The sequence below is a fragment of the Gopherus flavomarginatus genome, chromosome 11 (genome assembly GCF_025201925.1).
Source record: "Gopherus flavomarginatus isolate rGopFla2 chromosome 11, rGopFla2.mat.asm, whole genome shotgun sequence".
In the NCBI taxonomy this organism is placed as follows: Eukaryota; Metazoa; Chordata; order Testudines; family Testudinidae; genus Gopherus; species Gopherus flavomarginatus.
Genome location: NC_066627.1, coordinates 15,518,650 through 15,545,176, shown reverse-complemented (window position 1 = coordinate 15,545,176; position 26,527 = coordinate 15,518,650). Strand labels below are relative to the sequence as shown.

Genomic DNA, 26,527 nt, shown 5'->3' with positions numbered 1-26,527 from the left:
AGAAGGGGGTCCGAGCAGATGATGATGAAGCAAAGATATAAGGAGATTGAAGGGAAAAGCTCAGACTTGCAGATGGAAGCAGGACCAAATAATTCTGAGGGGAGACTGCTGGCTGAGGAAAGTGGGCGGTGGAAGCATGTGACTAAGAGAACCAGGCAGAGGAAAAGACGGGCTAGCAAAGGAGAAACAGAGCTCAGGAACAGGTTTGCAGAGTTGGAAAATGAAGAAGGGGCACAGCAGGTGGTCACTGAAGGTGATAGGGCAAGGAAGAAGAGAAGAGCACCTAGTCCTATAGGAAGAGGGGAAGGGTCAATGGAGACAACACCAAATATAGGCCCCAGGAGGATACGGGATGGGTTGCGGAGGATTTCAAGGGTGAATAGGAATCAAGAAGACTTGCAGCCAGTGAGAGCAGGGGATAGACCGGAGAATTACACTGTCACCAGGAAAAGGCAGGTCTATGTGACTGAAGACTCCTTACTGAGAAGAATAGACAGGCCTGTAACTAGCGCTGATCCAAAGAGGAGAAGTGTGTGCTGCCTGCTGGGTGCTAAGATACGGGATGTAGACCTGAGGCTGAAAAGGATCCTAATGGGAGTGAGAAAGAATCCATTGATTGTCCTTCATGTGGGAACGAATGATACAGCTAGATTCTCGCTGGAACGTATCAAGGGAAACTATGCCAGACTGGGGAAGACGCTTAAGGAAATCGAGGCTCAGGTGATCTTCAGTGGGATTCTGCCTGTTCCTAGAGAAGGGCAACAAACGTGTGACAAGATTATGGCGATCAACAGATGGCTCAGGCAGTGGTGCTATAAGGAGGGCTTTGGGATGTACGGCCACTGGGAAGCATTCATGGACAGAGGACTGTTATCTCGGGATGGACTTCACTTGAGTAAGGATGGAACTAGACTTCTAGGATGGACGCTGTCACAACTGATTAAGAGAGCTTTAAACTAGGAATTTGGGGGAGATGGTTCGGAGATGTTCAGGTAATCTCCAAACCGGAATTTAACATTGAGAGGGAAGAAAACAAAGTAAGAGAGGCTATAGCCATGGGCAGAAGAATGGACATAAGGAAGAAGGGTAGTGTAGATGCCAGACTAATAGGTGATACTGGTGGTAGAATGTCTGTGCCTAACCGGGTAAAGAATGTCAGTGAAGCCAAACGGCAAAAAATAAGATGTCTGTAAACTAATGCGAGGATCCTAGGTAACAAAATGGAGGAACTAGAGCTACTGGTGCAGGAAGTAAAACCAGATATTATAGGGATAACAGAAACATGGTGGAATTGTAGTCATGACTGGAGTACAGGTATTGAAGGCTATGTGCTGTTTAGAAATAAAGGCAAAGGTGGTGGAGTAGCACTGTATAGCAATGATGAGTTTAACAGTAAAGAAATAAGAAGTGATGGAATGGATAAGACAGAGTCTCTCTGGGCAAAAAACACATTGGTAAAGAAAGCTACTAGATCCTCCCCTGAGATAGTGCTTGGGGTGTGCTACAGACTGCCGGGATCTGATCTGGATATGGATAGAGACCTCTTTAATGTTTTTAATGAAGTAAACACTAATGGGAATTGTGTGATCATGGGAGACTTTTAACTTCCCAGATATAGACTGGAGAACAAGTGTTAGTAATAATAACAGGGCTCAGATTTTTCTGGATGCAACAGCTGATGGATTTCTTCACCAAGTAGTTGAAGAACCAACAAGAAGGGATGCCATTTTACGTTTGGTTTTGGTGAGTAGTCAGGACCTCATAGAAGAAATGGTTGTAGGGGACAACCTTGGTTCGAGTGATCATGAGCTAATTCAGTTCAAACTAGATGGAAATATAAAAAAAATAGATCTGGGACTAGGGTTTTTTATTTCAAAAGGACTAGCTTTAAAGAATTAAGGAAATTAGTTAGGGAAGTGGATTGGACTGAAGAACTTGTGGATCTAAAGGCGGAGGAGGCCTGGAATTACTTCAAGACAAACTTGCAGAAACTGTCAGAAGCCTGCATCCCAAGAAAGGGGGGGAAAATCATAGGCAGGAGTTGTAGACCAAGCTGGATGAGCAAGCATCTCAGAGAGGTGATTAAGAAAAAGCAGAAAGCCTACAAGGAGTGGAAGATGGGAGGGATTAGCAAGGAAAGCTACCTTACTGAGGTCAGAACATGTAGGGATAAAGTGAGAAAGGCTAAAAGCCTTGTAGAGTTGGACCTTGCAAAGGGAATTAAAACCAATAGTAAAAGGTTCTATAACTATATAAATAAGAAGAAAATAAAGAAGAAGTGAGACTGCTAGACACTGAGGATGGAGTGGAGGTTAAGGATAATCTAGGCATGGCCCAATATCTAAACAAATACTTTGTCTCAGTCTTTAATGAGGCTAATGATGAGCTTAGGGATAACGGTAGGATAACAAATGGGAATGAGGACAGGGAAGTGGATATAACCATATCTGAGGTAGAAGCCAAACTCACACAGCTTAATGGGATGAAATCGGAGGGCCCAGATAATCTTCATCCAAGAACATTAAAGGAACTGGCACATGAAATTGCAAGCCCATTAGCAAAAATTTGTAATGAATCAGTAAACTCAGGGGTTGTACTGTACGACTGGAGAACTGCTAACATAGTTCCTATTTTTAAGAAAGAGAAAAAAAAGTGATCCGAGTAACTATAGGCCTGTTAGATTGACATCTGTAGTATGTAAGATCTTGGAAAAAATTTTGAAGGAGAAAGTAGTTAAGGACATTGAGGTCAGTGGTAATTGGGACAAAATACAACATGGTTTTACAAAAGGTAGATCGTGCCAAACCAACCTGATCTCCTTCTTTGAGAAGGTAACAGATTTTTTAGACAAAGGAAATGCAGTGGATCTAATTTACCTCGATTTCAGTAAGGCTTTTGATACAGTTCCACATGGGGATCTATTAGCTAAATTGGAAAAGCTGGGGATCAATATGTAAATTGGAAAGTGGATAAGGAACTGATTAAAGGGGAGACTAAAACGGGTCGTACTGAAAGGTGAACTGTAGGGCTGGAAGGAGGTTACTATTGGAGCTCCTCAGGGATCAGTTTTTTATTACTCTTTATTACTGACCTTGGCACTTTTTATTACAGATCTTGGCACAAAAAGCGGGAATGTGCTAATAAAGTTTGTGGATGACACAAAGCTGGGGGTATTGCTAACACAGAGAAGGACCGGGATATCATACAGGAAGATCTGGATGATCTTGTAAACTGGAGTAATAGTAACAGGATGAAATTTAACAGTGAAAAGTGCAAGGTCATACATTTAGGGATTAATAACGAGAATTTTAGTTACAAATTGGGGACACATCAGTTGGAAGCAACAGAGGAGGAGAAGGACCTCGGAGTATTGGTTGATCATAGGATGACTATGAGTCGCCAGTGTGATATGGCCATTAAAAAAGCTAATGCGGTTTTAGGATACATCAGGTTAGGTATTTCCAGCAAAGATAAGGAGGTGTTAGTACCTTTATACAAGGCACTGGTGAGACCTCATCTGGAATAGTGTGTGCAGTTCTGGTCTCCCATGTTTAAGAAGGATGAATTCAAACTGGAACAGGTACAAAGAAGGGCTACGAGGATGATCCGAGGAATGGAAAACCTGTCTAATGAAGGGAGACTCAAAGAGCTTGGCTTGTTTAGCCTAACCAAAACAAGGTTAAGGGGGGATATGATTGCTCTTTATAAATATATCAGAGGGATAAATATTAGGGAGGGAGAGGAATTATTTAATCTTAGTACCAATGTGGACACAAGAACAAATGGATACAAACTGGACACTAGGAAGTTTAAACCTGAAATTAGATGAAAGTTTCTAACCATTAGAAGAGTGAAGTTCTGGAACAGCCTTCCAAGGGGAGTAGTGGGGGCAAAAGACATATCTGTCTTCAAGACTAAACTTGATCAGTTTATGGACGGGATGGTATGATGGGATAGCCTAATTTTGGCATTAATTTGGCAATTGATCTTAGATTATCAGCAGGTAAGTATGCCCAGTAGTCTGTGATGGGATGTTAGATGGGGTGGGATGTGAGTTACTACAGAGAATTCTTTCCTGGGTGCTGGCTGATGAGTCTTGCCCACATGCTCAGGGTTTAACTGATCGCCATATTTGGGGTAGGGAAGCAATTTTCCTCCAGGGCAGATTGGCAGAGGCCCTGGAAGTTTTTCGCCTTACTTTGCAGCATGGGACATGGGTCACTTGCTGGAGGATTCTTTGCAACTTGAGGTCTTCAAACCACAATTTGAGCACCTCAATAACTCAGACATAGAATCATAGAATCATAGAATATCAGGGTTGGATGGGAGCTCAGGAGGTCATCTAGTCCAAGTCCCTGCTCAAAGCAGGACCAATCCCCAGACAGATTTTTAGGTTAGCAGTTTGTTACAGGAGTGGGTGGGTGAGATTCTGTGGCCTGCATTGTGCAGGAGGTCAGACTAGATGATCATAATGGTCCCTTCTGACTTTAAAGTCTATGAACCTATTAACACACTTCTGAGCTAATTTCTCATCAACATCTCCTTTGCAAAACCACTGGAAGCAGCAAGAGGGTCACTGAGGGCAGGGTGTGAAGGATAGAGGGCTAAAATTTGTGTTTGCTCACAGAGTGTTTGTTGCTTGTGATTATGAGACAGAAGATGAGACACAGCTTCACTCTCAGGCTAATGCAGTAAACTGACCAAGTTATGCGACTCCAGCTACATGAATAACGTAACTGGAGTTGACATAGCTTTGGTCAACTTACTGTGGTGTCTACACTGAGCTGCGTTGATGGGAGATGCTCTCCTGTCGACTTAACTTACACCTCTCGTTACTGGTGGAGTACTGGAGTTGACCGGAGAGCACTCTGCTGTTGATTTAGCAGGTCGTCACTATACCCATTAAATCAATTCCTGTGCATTGATTGCAGCAGCGTCGATCTCGTGGTAGAGTAGACATAGCCTCAAGTCCCCAGCTGAGGTCACAGAACATGTAGGCAGAGAAATAAAGTTTAATCTGTAAACTCATGTAGTTTCTGGAGAGTCACAACACAGTCCTTTTTTACAGATACATTTTGACAAGGTGTTCATTAGAGCTCAGAAACTGTCCTCAAAGTTTGGTATTTTCAAAAGAGTCTGATGGATTACAATATTTGACCTAAAAAACCAATAATCATAATAATAATCATAGGTTTGGGTGGCTAAACTTAACATGTAAACAAACTGAACCACTCCAGGAATTTATTAATGAATGCCCTTGTGGTAGACTCCTGCAATCTCCAAAGAGGCATCTCCCTTGATCCTTCCCGGTAAAGCTGAGGGGGTTTTTAAAAAATCTGATCCTAGGACCAGCCTTAGTGCAGGGGTCAAATATTATATGAGAAGATATCTGGGGCTGTCTTATGTCCACTTCCCCTGCCTTTCAGCGCAGCAGTGGTCAGCTCTGATATGTGACTTCCCCACAGCTTGCTCATTCCTTTGGAGGCCATCAGCTCTTTGATCATACTGGGTGAGTTATTGACTCTTGATTCATAAAATGTGCAATGTGGTACTAAGTATGGACATTGTTATTGGAAGGGGGATGATCAGAGACCATGGTGGGAAGAAAGGAGAGGACTAGTTGATTTGAAAACACTGAGTACTTATATCATTTTTTATTCATAAAGATTTTCAGATATTGCCTTAGGCTTTCACAGTCCTGCAAAGTGGGGAACTATTTGTCACCCCATTTCAGAGATGGGGAACAGAGGCAGGGAGGTTGTACTTTTGAGAGGATCTAGGGGGTTCAGGCATCCAGCTTGCAATGATGTTCCATTGGAGCTGGGCACCCAACTGTCTTCCTCTGTCTTGAAAATCCAGGGTGTGAGTTTCCCATGGTCACAGAAAATGTCCATGGCAGAGCAGAAATGGAGCCTATCACCCAGCAGTCTTTGGCAATAAATGTCAACAGATTGGGGATGGAAAAATTCAGCTTTTTCCATTCCCTTAGAGTTTTTAAGGTTTTCAAAAGAAAATTTCAGTGAAAATTATTTTTTCCCTTGAGTTTTAATAAAAATCCTTTTCTGTCAAAAAAAATGTTGCTGTCAAAACCAGGTTTTGTTAGAGTCACAGTATTTGATGGGAATTTGGCACTTTTAATGAAAATTTGTGATTTTCAATGAGAAAATTTCAAACTAAAATAAAACATTTTCATTTGGATGTCAGAAGTGTTGTTGTAGTCAGTTTGGTCACAGGATATGACAGAAATAAGGTGGAAGATTTTTATTGGATCAACTTCTGTTGATGAAAGACATGAGCTCTGTAGAGCTTGAAATATTCTGTATTTCATCAACAGAATTTGGTCAAAAAAAGAGAAAAGAAAATATGTCACTCACTCTGTCTCTCTTATTTCATTGGATTCATTTCTTAATCTTCCTGCGATAAATTTGGGAGAAAAAGTTATTTTTTTCACTCTATCTCACACTTTTCGAATTTCATTTCCACAATTTTCCAGTAGAAAAGTAAAGCAGTGAGAGACAAGGAGGAAAGGTACTGAAAATCCAAAAGCTGAACACTGCACATGAACATTTGGCAGGTCTGGTGCACCTGGACTGTGAGAGAGTGAAAGGGCACTGTGGTGCGCAGGAGGCTCTTTTGATGCGTGAACTACTCCACTTCCCTCCCAGGGCCCCTGGATGGAAGGTCACCATGGAACGGATGACTTGGGTTTGCTGAATCAGGGTTTTCCTGAAGTGCGGCTGAGGACACTGTGTTCATAGAGATAAATAAGAAAAGTCCCAAGCAAAGTGTGTTTCCTAATTTGGACAAAAAATAGATTTAATATCAGTACCCTAAAGGGGGATGGAAAAATGTCATGATTATTATTCTTTCTGTTTAATGTTCAGGTATATTTTAAGGATACCAAATGGACCATGGCTTTCATGGATGTCAGCGATTCATTGGTCAATGCCCCCAACTTGCTGTCCTGTCTCATCTCCAAGTATAAAACCATCTCATTCAGTGACTGCATTCTCCAGATGTTCTTCTTCCACTTCATTGGGGATGCAAGTTTTTTTTTTCTTGCAGGAATGGCGATCGATTGGTACGTGGCCATCTGTAAACCTCTCAGATATTTGATTATCATGAACCGGGGAGTGTGTGTGTGTGTGTGTGTGTGGTGGGGGAGCTCGTGGCACTGGCATGGCTGGGTGGATTTGTTAACTCTGCTGTTCAAATTGGACTGCTCCTCCAGTTACCATTCTGTGGGCCAAATGTCTTGGACAATTTCTACTGTGATGTCCAACAGGTCATCAAACTGGCCTGCACTGACACCCACTTGGTTGGTCTTCAATGGTGGAGTGCTTCTCATCATACTATACATATTTATTTTTCATTACAAGAATTTGCACTGTAAAAAAACCCAAAAGAAATAGTATTTTTCAATTCACGTAATACAAGTATTGTAGTGCAGCTAGTGGGATTGTAAAAAGCATCTGATTGCAAAGGATTGGGGCACTTGGATGCTATTGAAAATGCCGCCCTAGTCAGCTTGGCAAATTTTCCAAGCATGCTGTATTTGGGTGGCTAGAAACAAACATAAACTAAATGAAACACTCCATTAACTTTAATGATTCCCCTTTGACAGATTTTCCAAATCTCAGGGAAAGTTACTTCTTGACCAGGCCCAGTAGAGTTCAGGGAAATTTCAGAGAGTCTGATCCCTGCACCTGTGCAGATATTATAAATGGAGAAGGTTTCTGGGGCTGTGTCATTTTTGGAACCAGGTCCTCTTTTCCAGCAGGTCCTGACCAGTGAACATCTCTGAAATGTGACTTCCCTAATTGTCCTAAATCATTATGTGGAAGCCAGCTCTGCGATTATCAACAGCATAAATTGTGTGATGTAATGATCTTTATTGCACAAAATCTGCAATGTACTACTAGCAATAGGCATTGTTATTGCAAGTGGGAGGGCAGCTTTTCAAATATGGGCTTGCATTTTTAGAGGAGCTTATGTGAGTTTATTTTCTCTGGGGCAAGTTGGAGCTGGGAAGTGAAAACTGGAAAAAGACCTTGGGAAGTGCCCTCATCTGTGCATATAACCTGAGTAAGATTCCCTGCTCTTAACTCCCTTATTCTCCTTTGATAGTCCCAACCTGGGAGGACATGTGAGTTATCCAGGGCCCCCGAAAGATGTCTGTGGCAGGACAGAAACTGAACCCAACGCCCTAGAATCCATGGTCAGGACTATACACACAAAGTCATCCTGTCTCACTGTGCACAGCTAAATGGTCCAAGGATCAGATGTTTAGGACTGTCTGACATCCTTTAGAGATTAAAAAAAAAATCATGCAGAAAAATGAGCTTTGCTGAAAACCCACGTTTTGGGTGGGAAAATGTCTTTCGTCATTTTGTTAAATGTTTAACAGGAAATTTTACTTCTTAATATTTCAAATGTTAAAAAGTAAGAGGAAGAGTTCACCACCCGCTCACACACCATTTTCTCACATATTTTATACCATCCCCATTTATTTATTTTCTTCAGAGAAGGTAAAGTTTAAAAAGGAAGAAGAAAACTAGGGCAGGGGGAGATTGAAAGTAGCATGGCCATGAAGATCTACCACTGGATTGGAACTTGGAAAATTTGTGTTCTATTTCTAGCTCTGCCAATGGCCTTGAAGTGACATCCACTTTCTATGCCTCAGTTTCCTCATCTGTAAAACATAGTTAAAACAGTGACCTCCTCTATAAGGTGCTTTCAGATGTATGTATGAAAAGTGCTTAATGTCATTAAAACTGACAAAAAATATTTTTAAAAAAGTTTAAAGTTTAAATGAAAACCAAGATTTGAACAACGAAATGCAACCTTACATTTTCTTTGCTTTAGAAATTTTGCCTTTGTTTTGTAAAAAAAGTCAAATACTTCATTGAAGTATTTTGTAGAGGAAAAATAAGCTTTTATCAAATCAACAAATCATAGATATGTAGGTGTAGGAGGGATTTTTGAGATGCCATCAAGTCCAGCTCCCTGAGCTGAAGTAGGACCAAGAGAACCTGGACCATTCCAGATATGTGTTTGTCCACAATTCAGGAAGAAAGTTGATAGATTGGAGAAGGATCACAGAAGAGCCATGAGAAAGGTTAAAAAGGATTGGAAAACATGGTTTGTAGGATGGACTCAAGGGGCTCAATCTATTTAGCTTAACAAAGAGAAGGTTAAGAGGCGACTCAATCACAGTCAAAGGTACCTACATAGGGAAAAAATGTTTAACAATGGGCTCTTCAATCTAGCAGAGAAAGGTATCACATAAGTCAATGGCTGGAAAGTGAAGCTAGACAAATTCAGATTGGAAATAAGGTGTAAATTTTTAACACTGAGAGTAATTAAACGTTGAAAAAATTATGTTTCCCAGCCTCTTTTCTTTAAAATATTTCATGCCATTGAACCCTCCAATTTTCCTCAAAAAATAAATTTTGAGAGAAAATGTTCTACCAGCCCTAATGTTCTTGTAGCTAAAGTATAGCCTGTGACTGTCTGTAGAGCTGGATTCTGCTCTCGCTTGTGCATCAGATTTACTGCGCTACTGTGACTAAGTCACCACACTGTACTGTGTCTCAATTTCCCCACCTCCAAAATTTAGATAACCACATAGGATTACCTCATAGGGATGTGGTGCTGTGAGGATCGCAGCTGGAACTGTAGTGATGAGCAACCTAGAAATACATAGCAAAATTTTATCTTTGACCGAGTCGAGCCATCTGGACCCTACAGCCTTTGTACTCGGGTTGGAAGCAACTTTCATTACATGCTCACAGTCTATGAAAATGTATCAGAGAAGTTTTACCATTTACTCCTTCAGTAATATTCAGTGCATGCGGAAAAGTAGCTCAATAATTTTACCCAAACATCCTCAATGTCTGAGCAGAGAGGTCTTCTTGGATTGACGGAATGTATCATTGATTCTTTTAATCCTCGTGGCGAAATCTGCAAAGTCCAGCGGTGGCCGAAATTCCATCACAGCCTTGGAACTCAGGGAGGTTACTTATGAGGCCTATTCTCACTTACAGCTCATGTGCTCAAATTGTAATAACAAAAGACAAAACAGGGTTCTGAATGGTACTTGCAAGTTATGATGAGCACACCCCAGCATAGCTGCTCTTTCATTAACAGTAAAAGAAACCAACCAGACAGAAGGCACTAAGGAACTCTCCCATCCAGAAAAGAGAGGAGAAGGCTAGGGTTAATGAGATTTGGTTATCTAACCTGCTTAGTCCCTTTAAGAAACAGTCCACAAAATCACTTTCAAGTACAAGCACATTAATTTGTTTAAATATAGATTTAAGAACCATTCATCCTGGAATTTCAAACAATATCCAAACAAACACAGAGATATCTGCTTCCCTGCAGAAATGATATTGATGTCATACATTAAAATGTGTGTCCAGGGTACCTTCTGATGCCAACTGGCAGACGGCATATGGGATGCATAATGATCCCCTGGGTCTGGTATTTACATTCTCATTCACTAGAGTGTGTAATGAAAGCCAGCACCACAGTAGTGCTCTTAATCATTGTGAGGGGTCTCCTGCCTCTCTTTTCAGGCCATTATGCAAGTAATACTTTGGGACAAGCTACAGCACCTAGTTTCTTACCAGGCATGAATAACGAGACATGTAGGTAATAACGGAAACTAGGGTTAGGCCCCCAGGACTTTACTGCTTGTAGTGATGAGCTACTTATTGCTTCTGAGCTACCAGAGCACCTCATGTTAAGCCAACAGCTAACTGTTTAGGATACCTAGGGACTTTCCATATGGTCATGGTGTTCCACCTCTCCGTATTATCAAAAAGAAGACTGAGAGGTGAATTGATTACAGTGAGGAGCAGGGCTGGCTCCAGACACCAGCTCAGCAAGCAGGTGCTTGGGGCAGCCAAGGGTAAGGGGCGGCACATTGGGGTCTTCGGTGGCAATTTGGCAGCGGGGACCTCAGTCCCTCTCAGAGGGAAGGACTTGCCGCCAAATGCCGTCGAAGAAGAAAGTGGTGCAGTGGAGCTGCCGCCGATCATGATCGGGGCTTTTTTTTCTTTTTTTTCCCCAGTCGCTTGAGGTGGCAAAAAACCTGGAGCTGGCCCTGGTGAGGAGAAAGTGTCTGGTACACAAGGGCACTTTTAACCTATCAGGACCAGAACCAATGGCTGGAAGCTGAAGCCAGACCAATATAAATTAGAAATAGGGCACAAACGTTTCACTGTGAGGGTCTGAAGGGGTGCATTGGCCCCACACTGGCCAGAAACAGGTTAATGATGGTCTGTGCTCTCAGTCAGCCTTACCCTGTGACACCTATGAGAAGTATCAAAGGCTGGACGGAGGAATTAAAAGAGGAAAATCCCAATATAGTAGGGGCCGAGGAGGAGAAGGAATGGATCTCCAGTGCTAGCACCTTGAAGGAAGGCCTGGCTCGGGCCAGAGAAACCCTTTAGATTGTGTGGAGGAAAGCTGGTCTGGGGCCAGGGGCTATCCTGAAACTGCTAGATGACAGAGCCTCCCTGGGGCAGATAGGCCCAGTATGGGAGATTTATATTTGCTTTGTTCACCATAACTTATCCTCTTTACTTCTGGGAACTGTGGAGGAGTGAGCATTAGAAGCAGTTATAAGGAAGGCCAAAGTACAGGCCAAGGTAGAAATTAGGTCATTGAGGAAGCAGTGGGTCTTAATAGACAGATCTGAAATGCTTTCTACATGGTCCCTGGGCTGGAACAAAGAATGGAGAGCAGGCCTGGGTTCTCCTATCAGCCCACCAAGGAAGATAGCAAGAAGACACCCAGAGACGAGAGCTGAAAGGCATAGGCTTAATTTGACTTCTGTATCTCGGGTGGAGGGGGGTATAGCTCCAGTCAGGCCAATGAGGTTGTGTGTGTATGTGTGAAATTCTGCACATGCCTGAGTTTTCCAGTTTGGAGGGGCAACGCCCGGCTTCCCCCACCCCTGCAACTATGCCCATGCTGGAAGGTCAATAAAGCCCAAAGTGAAGGTGAAGAACCAGCATTCATCTGCTGAACTGATGTTGAACTGAACTCGGTTTATTCCAGAAAGGGTGGCAATAGATGCCACCCAGATGGAGGGCTGAGTCACGCAAAATAGACCACAGCATGGCTGGAGTGACAGTCAGGAGGGGGCTCCAGAAAAGAAGACCCTTCTATGCCATTCCCAGCCATGAGGAAGCATACTAGCCAGGGAGTCACTCCTTTAGGGAAGATGATTAACCACTGGAACAAGGTACCAAGGGAAGTGATGGATTCTCCATCTCTTGATGTATTCGACTGAAGTCTGGATGTTTTCTTGAAAGATGATTTAACCAAACACAACTTATTGGTTCAATACAGGGGGAATTTCATGAAATATAGTGTCCTGTTATATACACTGTATCAAAGTAGATGGTTCAGTGATGATCTGTGAATCTATGAACATTCATCTAAAGCGGTTGTTACTCGCCACTTCAGAGCCAGGAGACTGAACAAGTTGGATGACCGGCCTCTACAGTGGAAAATCCCATTCCTTAGAAGTGGTAAAAAGAAACATCTCCTTTGACACTAGACATTGTCCTGTTTTTATAACTTTCTCATTGAGGTTAGGAGTTCACCTATTAAACTCATTAATAAGTTCTAAAAATAAATGTATTATTAACTTCTTGAAAATTCTCATCAGTAGAAGTTTCCAGGGAGATATTTCTCTCTCAGACAATGAATGTGAGGAGGCATTCACTTTCTGGTATCAGGTAAAAGCCGGCTGTGTAAGTCAGGAAAACAGAGCTCTGAGTCCTCCTCACCATTCTAAGGTCTCATTACGGAGATCCATGAAGAAGATGGTGACATGACATAGACGCTAGATGCTGTATCCTGGTCTCTGAAAGGCTGCATGAAGAAGTCAAATCAGTGATTTCAGCTTTTGTTATACGTGTTTTGGAGGAAGCGCAACTTTTCTCATCAGCTTCAGAGAAGTTAAAGGATGATGTATATTCTCATGCCCAATCCCTTCTGTCCAGTACATATTTTTCCTGTACATAGCAGAATGTGCTAGGATTTGGTGAAAGTTTTCTGTCAACACTCTTCATGATGGGAAACTGGGTTTTCATCTAAGGAAAAACGTTCATAGAAAGTTTCTGCTTTCCTTCAAAAATTTTAATTGAAAATGCAAAGACATAAAACCCAACAATTTTTCCTTTTTTTCTTTGAAAAAAATCAAAATTTGGCTTTAAATTTGGGAGTTTATAGATGCTTTTGCTTTTGGGATTTTTTTTTAAATTAAAAGTCAAATTTATTGAGGGTAGAAAAATAAGATACTGTATAACTCTGGAACTTACTGTCCTGAATGACAGGTAACAGAGATAATGTCTTTCTGTGAGACACACCCAGACTAGATAAGTTTAAATGTAGGTAAAACATCCTCGGTTTTTAAGAGTTAGGCCTAGCCAGAGCTCAGATGGCAATAAATTGTGATGGTTTATTAAAATTTGAGCCCCTCTACTCATGCTCTGAATATAAAGCATTGTTCACCATTGATATTGGTTAAAGCCCAGAGGCAAAAATAAACTTATTCTTAGGGTAATGAGGTTAATGCATCTTGGTAATGAGTTTAACACAGTGAGCAATACAAACCTTGGACCACAAAATCTTAAATGAGGTATCTATTTAGCTAACTGCCCATCTGTTGCTAACTATCCTTCCCTCCACAATCTTTCTTTCTTTCTTTTTCTTTTCACATCTATCTATCTATCTATCTATCTATCTATCTATCTATCTATCTATCTATCTATCTATCTATCTATCTATCTATCTCATCATTATATGATGGGCGAATATGGGTTTTCCAGAGTGCTGCTTTGAGGTACAGAGTGCCACAAAGTACCCAAAGGAGTTACTGGAACTGCCAATAGCCATGTACATTTGGGATATCGAGGAACTCCCAGAGATGGAGGTATATTTAGAAGGGGTAGTAGGAAGTGGCTCAGGGTCACCAGATATTAGTCCAGTTGTATTGCCAGAGTCTAGGTCAGCATGTTTCAGTGGGATCCCTGCTGATCCAGTGGCAGAACCCTCCTGGCCTGGGACCTGGTGGAGTAGGGTGGGCCCCGGTCCTGCTATCGCTTGTAGCCAATCCTTGTATCCTCAAGTGAAGGATGACTTAGGGGTTCACTCCTCCTCCCTTTATAGCCCAGCCAACCTTTGAAATGTGTTCTATAGCTGGCATTATACAAATGCTCAGGCTACATTATCGCAAGGTCCATTCGGGCCTTATAATCTGTGAATCTACAATCTATGTTCTTTACTATAGTTTCAAACAATTTGCCTGGGACTGAAGTTAGGTTTACTGGCCTATAATTACAAGGATCCCCACTGGAGCCTTTTAAATAATTGGTGTCACATTAACTATCCTCTATTCATCTGGCACAAAAGCTGGTTTTAGTGATAATTTACATCCTACAGTCAGTAGTTAACTTTTGCAAAGCACCTAAGCACCTAACACCTACTGAAATTGATGGATCCTTTTGAAAATCCTACCAGGCACCAAAATGCTTGTAAAAATCTGACCTTTCATACAGATGTAGCAGTACTGGTTATGAAGTTATTTATTCTAATGTAGTCACTTCCCTTGAATTAGGTATTACAATGTAGTGGATTTACTCAATCACTGCAATTTGAAATGACTATGTGAACTTTAAATTTAAATTCACAAGAATAAGCTATATCAGTTTAAATATCTTCATATGGGTATAAATGTGTACACATAAAAGGCGAGCGTAATTTAACTGCATAGCTACAAAATCACACTCCTAATTAAAGAATTCAATCAGTAATGAAGGTAATTAGCAATCTGAACAATTTTCCAAGTATTGTAGGGGGCAATTTTAAAATCAAGATTGGATTTTTTCCCCTAAAATATATTTTAGTTCAAACAGAAATTAATACAAGGAAATTCTATGTCCCTGTGTTATACAAAAGGCCAGACTAGATGATCACAATGGTCTCCTCTAGCCTTAGAATCTATGTATATTGAATGCACAAATTGTGTGTAGACCAGGCCTAATTGTCAAGGGGTTTTTCCTTTCATAGAGATGATAGACGGTTGAAAACTGAGGCAAACTTTTTTTTGTGAAAAATGCTGATAATTGTAAGTCATTTTCGTATTCAGAGATTTGTGTTGTGAGTGATTTCTTCCTATTTCCTCTCTTTCATGGGATTATTATTGCTATTGGAGTGAACAGCTGTGATTTTCAAAGGAATTTACAGAAATTCGATGACCAACTCCCATTGACTTTCACTGGAATGAGGCACCTCTCTAATCCCCCTCAGGCTTACTTGAAAATTCCAATCTAAGGACTGGTTCATGCAGTCCCATATTCATATAAATAATTATTACTCCCCAAGGGCAAATTCTTCAACCTTTATTCCAGAGGACTACTTGCATCTGTAAGTGCTACCCAGGGAGAATAAGGGTTGCAGAACAGGACACAAGGTTGGTTTCATTAGATGTGTTCATTTGAGGAAGGTACCCAGGGTCTATATGGAAACAAACTGAAAAACACACTGAATGCATGAGATCCCAATATTTCTGTCTGGGAAATTATTGTAATTGTAACAAAATCTTGCCAAAAATCTTGCTGACAGGGTGTTTTGTTTTCTTCCCGTCTGAAGTTCTGACCCTAATGAGGCACCCAGGGAGGAAGACCCAGAGGTTCTAGGAACCAAGCAGAAATACTAATCTGTGGAGCCAGTGATCATTGTTCAGAGGTCGGTGAGGAGGCAACGTGGGCATTTGCCAGAGGTAAATGTGACTTTTCAGGCTACTGCTAGAACTATAATGGTCAAAGTCCTGCTACTTGGGTTGGGAGGAGTGGATTTTCACCACCCAGCTTCCTCAGTTATGTTTAAAGGAGACTAACTTCCCAAGTGTTTGGGCTGTGTGCCAGTCAGTTGTGTACATCTATTGATATAATAGTCTGTGTTGTTGCTATTGATGTTTTGCTCTAGAGTGTGAGTTGAATGAAGCTGTGGTATATATTGATTCAAATTATCTGTTGCAGATGGAAATGAAAGCCATATGGAGAGTTGGGGGTGTGCTATTGACAGTATATAGACAATTAAAAGTTGGCAAGGAATGCGGAAGACTTTTTCCTCCACTTCTAACTCCCATGTTTTATGGTTTTGGTGAGTGAGGTGTGTCCTGACACAACCTGAAATGTCATTACACCTGTTTTGTTTGTGTTTAGTTATGATCGCTCCTAATCTTGAAAATGAGAGAAGAAACATAATAAAGCCCATAGGATGAGTCTTCTGATACTGGAAAAGTTGATAGATGGAACATCGGCATTGATGTAGGCTGGGATTTTCAGAGAAGTCTAAAGGATTTAGATACCCAACTCCCACTGATTTTCAGCAGAAAAGAAAAATCCCACCTCTAGTTTTTAACTTCTAAAAAGTTGTTATGATAATTATTTCTGTGTGTCATTGTAGTGAGGAAGACCCCCAGCTATGGTCCAGAATCCCCTGCAAATGTTACATCGGCAATGCAAAATTGTTGTTATAGGACTGTTTGCTAGTGCTACTGATTATTAAGGTTACTTGACACTTCCCTTTGTAAGACTTTGTTTTCAGTTCCTTTATAACATGGCAAAATGCTAATTATTTGGGCTGAAATATTCCAGGTTCCATCCACACTGAGCATGCTCCAGTGTGGGACTGAAAGGGACTGTCCCTGCAATTGCAGATCTGGGCTGCTGTGGGCTATGCCAGATCCAGAGTCTGTTTACTTGAATTGAGAGAAAGGGGCTGTCTCTCCTGTGCTCTTAATCACGTGACTGGCAGCATAGAGGAAGATGCTGCCTGATTCAAATGCAGTGGAGAGAAGAGCCAGACTTTGGTGGGGGCAGAGGACTGAAAGGTGGTGGAGTGGAGAGAGGGAAACTGGGTAATGAAGTGGAGACTTGTACAGGCTGGGCAAGAAGATTGGGACTGGGAGTTGGGGGCAGACTGGGACCTGTTGGTAAAGATACTAGTACTGGGGGCCAGAGAAGGAAGCGGGGATGGGGATTGGGTGCCAGTTGTCAAGGGGGAGGCTGAGATCAGATGAGGAACTTCAGGGGATACTGGAACTTGTGGAGCAAGAAGACTGGGACTGATAACCAGTGGGATGAGGGGAAGGAGATGAGGGAGGATGGGAGACAAATCTGATGAGGATCCTGGGTGAAGGGGAAGAATTGACACTGGCTGTGCAAAGTGGGCAGGAGGAAGATCTGTTGGAAGGAGATACAGAGATTGGATGAGGAGCCTGGGAAGGCAGATTGGACTGGGAACCAGCAGGAAAGGGGAATGTAGTGTTGGTGGGGGGATGGGAGCCAGGGTAGGAGAGAGAAACAAATCAGGTAAAAATGTTTGGGAGGGGGACTGGCTGGGCAAGGAGACTGGGACTGGGAATGGTAGGAGAGACTGGAACTAAGACTGGGAATCTGGAGGTGTCAGACTAGGATTGCTGGGCATGGAGACTGGGATGAGAAGTTGGAAGATTGGAGATCGAGATTAAGGTGACGAGGTTGGGAATGGGACAAGTAGTCGAGGGGGCAGATGAGAGAAATGTGACATAAGTACAGTCTGGAGGGGATGAGGCAGGAGAGCTCAGGCTTTAGGGGAATGAGCAGAAAAGTCTGCACCTTGTGGAGCACTCTCCACTCCAGCACCTGGAACCCAAGGTTCCTGGGTCTTATAATTCCTCTGCTATCAGCAAATAGCTTTGAAACTCACTGGGAAATGGTCCCACCTCACTGTAGTTCTGGTCCACATAGATGATGACAACCCTGTTTCCAGTACCTTAATGACCAGCTAGTCAATATTTTGTTTTATCCATATTGCTCAGTGTGGGGTCCCTGGCCTCATTGACAGCACACTAGTCAAACCTCACTTTGAAGAAATAATGTATTAATTTCTTCATAGGCTTTTCTCCGGTACCAATACCTGTACTGTCTGAGTGCTTCACAAACATTCATGAATTTGGTTTCATAGCACCTGAGACCAGGGAAATGTTGTGTTAACTTAGATGGAATATAGGAGCCACATGTGTTAACATAACACAGCCACTGTCCAACATTAAACAAGGTTTGGGGTTGGCATAAAGCGACTTCAACCTGCTTAGTGCCATGGCAAACACACCATTAAATATCCTTTTGACCCTGAATTGAAGATGGAGGTTGGGGGGGGGCATTTAAGCATTTGAAATTTAGAGTATTAGGTAAGGTTTCCTTTTAAAAACACCTCTTATTCCCTTCCCTTTAGCTTTAAAAGCAAGGAGGGGAACATTGTATGACAGACTTTAGATGATAATAACTATCCTTTAGGGGGGAAAGGAGAAGATGTTACTTGACGTGGGCTGGAGCTCTTGTTGTTAAAGTCTGATCCCATCTCCTGGAACACAAACCAAGACAAACACACACAACAGGGGAGAGGAAAGAATAGCAAAGATAGAAAATGCAGCTTCTATCTCTGGTGTTGACTCTCACTTGCAACCTCACTGCTGGAAAAAACACAGGCACAGCACATGGTCTTATCAGCCACTCCAAAATCTGACAAGCTCGTGCCAGCACAGGACTGTTTAGGACATCACTTTTAGTTGCCTTTCTGCTCACAGGCTTACAGCAGTACTGGAGAACATGTAGTCTTAGGCAGATAAACCGGACCGTTACTAAATAGAAGGCAAAAGGAGAGAGATCAGGAAAAAAACGTAATGTGGAGAAGGAAAAGGACACACAGGGGTGCGGGGGGAAGAGAAAGAGACAGACTCTAGGTGGTGGTTGGGATTCAGCCAGTTGTGGTAGAAATGGTGATGCCATCTGGGTTCCTCTCTCTTGCCTGGTCTCATCAGGGCATTACTCAAGGTCAGGATGATACAGACCCAGTTCGCAGTAGATGATGGGGGTGCCAGTCATGATGGTGAAGCTCACTCCAATGGCCAATGTTTCTCTACAGACTCTCTTTTTTTAAGGGCCCCAAAGGGGAGCAATGAGTGGAATAGCTCATCCCCTCCTTATTTTGTCCACCAATTTGGCCTAATTTCCGACACTCTAGTTTTGGCTCCTTGATTTTCACTCTTAAAATGTCCTTGTTTACTAGACAGGATTTCAACACAGCTCACAAATTACGTCAGCAGGTGTCTTTGTTTGGACTAATTCAGTCTTTCAGTCTCTTGTTTGCACTTTTTCCTATCCACATGTGTTGCAAGATGTTATTGTGATATCTTATGAAGTTTTGCTCATTTTTTATCACTGAACTCACAATTAGGATACACGTGGCAACCTATTTATTTTAACAGGTATTATATTCTCTATTTTACAGACAGGGAACTGAGACACAGAGAGATTCAGGTCAAAATTTTGGCTGCCCAATCCGAGATGAGTAGCACTTGATTTTTCAAAGTGCTGAGCCCAGGACCCATTGACTTCAGCTGCAGCTGTGATTGTTCAGCATTTCTTCATATTAGATCTCAGGGTCTCAGGTAAGGCTCTTGGAATATGAGGAACACACAGTTAGTGACCACCTGCGAAATGTCTGTTTTAAGTGACTTTCAGGGGTAGAATGTAGTTCACAAGGGCAACATTCAACTGCTGTATCTGCCTTAGACCATCTTTTCTCTTGCTGCAGTTCCCTGCCTCAATTTCTAAACATCTTCCACCTTCTGCAGTAAATGGATCCTACAGACTAGAGCTTCCCTCACTACACAGCCATGATTCATTCCCCAGAGCACCGTTCCACCTCTGGACAGAATGAAGTGGGTGTCTGGTGTAAAAAAATAATATGTGACATTGTAATTAAAAACGGCCTCATAATGGATATATACAAGGGGGCTGAATTAAGATTGTTTGGGCATCTTTAATTCCAGTGCTTCCTAACTTTTGAGTACCTGACTTGTAGTCTTAATAACATTCTTTTAATGTAGTTTTTAGTGAGTAATTTAAGGTGTGTAACTCTATACAGGTGAAATTCACACTATGCAGGGGGCCAGTACAAATAGAAGGAGCCAAAATTATGTTGAACTTAAGCTCTAGGTTGAACCTCAGTCTACGGGAATCATTATGCCAATATTGCAGCCTTGCAATTGCACCTATTTTACAGGAATAAATTTTTTTTCCATCAGTTGATAGATTTTAAGGCCAGAAGAGACCATTTAGTTTTACCTCCGGGCAGGATCGGCGCCAGGGTTTCTGGCACCCTAGGCGCCGGGCCATTTTGCTGCCCCGCGCACAGGTCTCGCGACTCCGGTTAACCTGCAGCAGTCGTGCCTGCGGAGGGTCCCGTGGTCCACGGCTCCGGTGGAGCTGCCGCAGTGGTGCCTGCCGGAGGTCCACCGGAGCTGCAGGAGCACCGGACTGTCCGCAGAAATGCCTGCGGCAGCTCCACTGGAGCGGCGGGACCAGAGGCCCCTCCGCAGGCAAGACTGCGACTGGTCAACCAGAGCCGCCTACCGCCCCCCTGGCAAAATGCCGCCCCCTCCATAATCCTGGCGTCCTAGGCGATTGCCTAAGTCGCCTAAATGCAAGCGCTGGCCCTGCCTCTTGGGTAGCACACAGCAGAGAAACCCACCCAGTGACTCCCACATCTGTTTAAGCTAGAGCAGATCTTTTAGAGCGACAACCAGTCTGACTGCTAAGAAGTCAATGAAGTTCAATGGAAATCACCCAGCAGATCCGGTCCTATGACTGTATTTATAGCTTATTGTTAATGCTGGTATTTGGATGGGGTGCATGTGCTGGAGTTGAAGAGAAGCAATCTGATAAATCTGTTGACTCATTGTCTTGAGTTATTACTGTGACATGGGCAGAGATATGCTCCAGGTCAGCTAAAAGTTATTGGGCAAGAGGTCCTATTAGATGCTCATATTGCTCTCTTCTGGCTTTAAGAGATATGAATCTGTGGATCAAGGGCAACATTCCACCACACAGACTCATGTTGAATAGCACCCAGACATGGGCATCCTTACACACTCATGCAAGGAGTGGGTAAAATCATCTTCACTCATACGCAGTATCATGGGTTTCAATGGGACAGGGTATCCATGTGGGTTACAAGATTATCATAATTTTGCACTATCAAATTCCACTCTCACAAATCATTATTACATGAGAAATGTAATACATTTGTACTTTACTGCAAAAAGGTCAGCATGTCTCAAGATTCGTTCCGTATACATTTAACTAGCTTTCCAAAGTTTCTGCCCACTGTTAACAAAACCAATGGGAGTCTTGTGCTGGACTTCAATAAGAATGAACCCAAACACACCTCTAGCCTGCTGCAATCTATCTAGCACCTTCAGTTCTTCTTTAATCTATTATCTCATCACTTTTCCAAAGGAAATGTCAGCGGTGGAGCCAGGGAGAGATGTGAACCACACTGAAGTGACAGAATTTATCCTGCTGGGGTTTGGAAGAGGTCCAGGGCTCCAGGTGGTCCCTTTTATGATATTCCTGGTGATTTACACAATAACTGTGCTAGGGAACACCATCCTGGTCCTCATCATTACAGCCGACTCTCGCCTTCACACTCCCATGTACTTCCTCCTCATGAACCTGTCACTCTTAGACCTCTGCTACTCCTCTGTCATTGCCCCCCGAGCCATGGCGAGTTTCCTAACAGATGCCAAAACCATTTCCTACAGGGGATGTGCAATCCAATTCTTCTTCTTCTCTCTTTTTGCCACTACTGAGGCATTCATCCTGTCGGCCATGGCGTATGATCGATACACTGCCATCTGCAACCCGCTCCTGTATCCCATCGCCATGTCTAAGCCCGTCTGCATTCAGCTGGTGGCGGGGTCCTATCTCTGTGGCAGCGTGAATGCCATGGTGCAAACCAGCTTCACCTTTACTCTGCGCTTCTGCGGCTCTAATGAGATCAATCACTTCTTCTGTGATGTTCCAGCCCTGCTAACCCTCTCATGCACCGACACATACATCAATCAAATGGTGCTGTTTCCTTTTTGTGGCCTCATCATAATGAGCACTGCCCTGATCATTCTTGTCTCTTATGTCTATATCATCTCTGCTGTCCTCCAGACTCGCTGTGCCATGGGCAGGCACAAGACCTTCTCCACCTGCACCTCCCACATAGTGGTTGTGAGTTTATTATACGGGACTATTTCCTTCATGTATGCCCAGCCCAATTCATTATCCTCCCCAGATCAGGGTAAAGTGGTGTCTGTATTTTACACTCTGGTCATCCCCATGTTGAATCCCTTCATCTACAGCCTAAGGAACAAGGATGTTAAAGAAGCTTTGAGAAGAACCATAGGCTGCATAATGGTTTAGAAATGAACCTTTTCTATGAACATTGAGCTAAATAATCCCTTGATATATTGGAAGGATTTATTGTTCAACATTTAATCTAATCTATCTATCTATCTATCTATCTATCTATCTATCTATCTATCTATCATCAAACACTGTCCTATGCCACTAGAAAAAAATGTAATAAATAAATCCTCCATGTGTTTATGTTATTTTTTACATTTCCCTTGGAAATGCACTGGTCTAGAAATCTGTATCCAAACACCCTTGAATCTTGGGGAGAAATAGTTTTGTATGTGTGTGTGTGCGCGCGCTCGCGTTCTTTATTAGCTATTGGTTATTTTCAGTCAAGCCAGAATTTCCACCAGGCATGGCTTATAAAGATAATTGGCCCTATCTGTGTCATCTTACCCCCTTCCAGTATCATGTGATGTGATCACCCAATCACAAAATGAATAAAAAAATTAGAAAAAAAGAAACTGGAAAAGGAGAGAGTTGCCCATTCCCAGCTTCTGTCAAAAAAAGTCTAGGGATACCAATCCTGCCCATCCTGGCTAATAACCATTGATGGACCTATCCTCCATAAATTTATCTAGTTCTTTTTTGAACCCTCTTCTAGTCTTGGCCTTCACAGCATCCTCTGGTGAAGAGTTAAACAGGTTGATTGTTCATTGTGTGAAGAAATACTTCCTTTTGTTTCTTTTAAACCTGTAGCCTATTGATTTCACATGGTGACCCCTTGTTCTTGAGTTAGGAGGACTAAATAACATTTCCTTATTTATTTTCTCCATACAAGTCATGATTTTATAGACCTCTACCATCTCCCCCTTTAGTAGTCTCTTTTCCAAGCTGAAAAGACCCAGCCTTATTAATCTCTCTTCATACAGAAACTGTTCCATACCCCTAATATTTTTTGTTTTCCATTTCTGAACCTTTTTCAATTCCAATATATCTTTTTTTAAGATGAGGCGAGCCCATCTGCAAGATATGGGCATATCATGGATTTATATAGAGGCAATGTGATATTTTCTGTCTTATTATCTAGCAGTTAATCTTGTTAGTGTTATTGACTGTCACTGCACATTGAACGGATGGTTTCAGAGAACTAACCACAATGACTCCAAGATCTCTTGCATGAGTAGTAACAGCAAATTTAGACCCCCATTATTTTATATGTATAGCTGGGATTATGTTTTCCAATGTGCACTATTTTGCATTTGCCAACATTGACTTTCATCTGCCATTTTCTTGCCCAGTCACCCAGTTACCTTTGTAACTCTTTGCAGTCTGCTTTGAACTGAACTATTTTGAGTAGATTTGTATCATCTGCAAATTTTGCCACCCACTGTTTACCCCTTTTTCTAGATCATTTATGAATATGTTCAGTAGTACTGGTCCCAGTAGAGACCCCTGAGGGATACTACTATCTACCTCTCTCTCCATTCTGAAAACTGACCATTTATTCCTACTCTTTGTTTCATATCTTTAACCAATGATTGATCTATGAGAAGCCCTTCCCTCCTAATCCATGACATCTTACTTTGCTTGAGAGCGTTTGATGAGGGACCTTGTCAAAGGCTTTATGAAAATCTAAGTACACTATATCCACTGGAACCCCCTTGTGCACATGCTTGTTGACCCCCTCAAAGAATTCTAGTAGATTGGTGAGGCATGATTTCCCTTAACAAAAATCATAGTGACTCTTCCCCAACAAATGATGTTCAACTAGGCGTCTGAAAAGTCTGTTGAAACAAACTCTTGTTCAATTTTTCAGTGAAGCAAACAAATAAAAAAAATCTTTTTGGATTGAACAAAACATTTACTTTGAGAAAAAATGAATTTTTTTTTATCATGTGTTTTGAAATAATATAGTGAGCAATATTCTAAACAAAAAATGGGTTTTTGTGAACTGAAACTTTTCTTTTAAAAATATTAAGATTGTTTCAGCTTTTTATGAATTATTTTATGTATGTATGTATGTATGTATTTATTTTGGACTGAAACTTTTTGGTGAATTTGACCAACATTCATGAAATATTTTGGACAAGCAGAACCTACATTTTTTTGTCAGAAAAATGTTTGCCTATCTCTACTCATGAGTCTGTTCTGTCACTCCTTTCAATTCCTGCTACAGATCATTTCTTTCTCCAGTTCACTTTTTGCAACTTTTAAATCAAGATGGTATGCTCTAATAAAAGGTTATCTCTGCTATTTATTTTGGGGAAGTTTTATGGCCTGTGTTTTACAGCCTAGATAATCACAGCTGTCCATTCTGGTCTTGGAATCTAAGAGCCTATAAACCAGAGATAGGTTTGAACTGAAAACTGTGGTTAAAGTTTGTGAATATCCTCAAAGGGAGTTTGGAACTCATCTGCCACTGAGCAACAAAGGGAATTGGGCCCCTGTTTCTTTTAAGCTACATTGAAAATCACCATAACAGAGCACAAAGCCTTGCAATTTGAACTGAAAGCATAAGAATAAGATTTTCAGAAGTGTTTGCTGTTAGCCTTAATCTTTCACCATTGAAGTCAAAGGTAAAATGCCCTTTGACTGCAACACTGAGTGTTCCTGAAAATCCTACCTTAACCCCTTTGGACAATTGCAGGGAGTTTAGCAAATGAGGTCGGCCAGTAGAGGGAGATACGATAACACACTTCTGTTTGCCAAAAGCTGTGAATGGGCAACAGGAGATGAGCAACTCTCCCCATTCTCAATTTGTTTTTTCTAATTGTTTATTCATTTCGTTATTGGGTGTTCTCATCACATGATCCTAGAAGGGGATAAGATGGCATAGATAGCGCCAGTTAACCTTATAGGCCACACCCGGTAGAGATTCTGGCTTGACTGAAAATGACCAATGGCTGATAAAGCCCAGCTGGTGGAGAAACTGGCTAAGGAATAAAACCAGGAAGTGTGCAGCAGAAAGGGGCTGTAGTGTGGAAGCCACCAGTCACTCTCAGGGTTGGAGATGGAAAAGGAGGAAAGCCAAGTGGAGTGAGAAGCCCTGGGATCCTGGCCCGATGGAAGGGTTTACCAAGAAGGGTGAAGAAAAAAGCCTGTTGGATGCAGAATAGGAAGCAGCACAAGGAAAGAGCAGCAAGGTTTGAGATTGTGCAGAGCTTGGCTACTGACTGTAGGCTGGAACTTGAAGTAGAGGGCTGGCCCAAGTTTCCCTACTATCCATTGGACACAGAATTGTGCGAGATGCCAACTGGACAGCTGGTCCAGAGGGATTTTGTTATCCTGGAAGGGGGCAGGGGACTATACAGTGATCCAGTAGGAAGGCTGAGTAGCGAAGGAGGAGAGCACCATGATTCAGAGAGAGAAATAGAGAGAGAGGCCTCAGAATGAGCAAATGATAGAAGGCAGTGCCAACTGGACCAGAGCTCATTTCCCAGACTCAGACACAAGGAGTTGTCCCTATTACACAACCATTGAACAGAAAAATCAGTTATTTGCATATCACTACTCCTTGGTAAAGGAGGTAAAATACGAATGTAGATTATTATCCTCATAATGAAAACCCTCTGTGCTCACTGAAGCCAACAACTGTTGCACCTGAAAAAGAATAGATATGAGAAAAAATGAACTGCAGATCACCCAGAAAATCTAACTGACATCATGATGCTTATACTGGAGATTATCTATTTGGAATTCTAGGACAATAAGAATTGCACCTAGGATAATGAGGCTGAACAGCAATGGAGCTGAGTGTGTGCCTTTCCATCCATTTACATTAAAAGTAATGCCATGAAACCTCAACTGTGATCAGAACCCTATTGTGCTAGGTGTCCTACAAGACATAGGGTAAGTCCTGGTCTATACAAAGCTTTTGTATCTATTTTAGTTAGGAGTGTGAATTTCTTGTTGTTGAGATAGTTATACAGATACAACCCATAGTATGGACAAAGTTATACCAGTAAAAATGTGCCTTATATTATATAATTTATTCTCCTTCCAGTACAGGAAGAAGTAATACCCTTCTATTTCATTTTTTGATGCTATAAGTGCATCCCCATGAGAGGGGTTGTACATACATGATGTAGAAGAGGAACTAGAGAAGAAAAAGGACTTGACTAAGGTCAGAAAACATGCTAGTGTCAATGCCAGGAATAGACCTGGAGTCTCTTGAATGACAATTTTGCATCCTCTTAGAAAGTGTCTGTTGCCTGTCAAACGTCAAGACTGGCTGCTCTGGAGACAGTCCACCGTGAGTCCTAAGA

At 42.0% G+C, this 26,527-nt stretch overlaps 1 protein-coding gene across 1 annotated transcript; it reads left to right on the top strand.

Annotated features, from left to right (window-relative positions):
- Nucleotides 1-21,374: 21,374 nt before the first annotated feature.
- LOC127031176 (olfactory receptor 12-like) lies at nucleotides 21,375-22,325 on the top strand. Its single transcript, XM_050917937.1, has one exon. The coding sequence runs from the start codon at nucleotides 21,375-21,377 to the stop codon at nucleotides 22,323-22,325; it is 951 nt and encodes a 316-aa protein (XP_050773894.1).
- The last annotated feature ends 4,202 nt before the right edge of the window (nucleotides 22,326-26,527 follow it).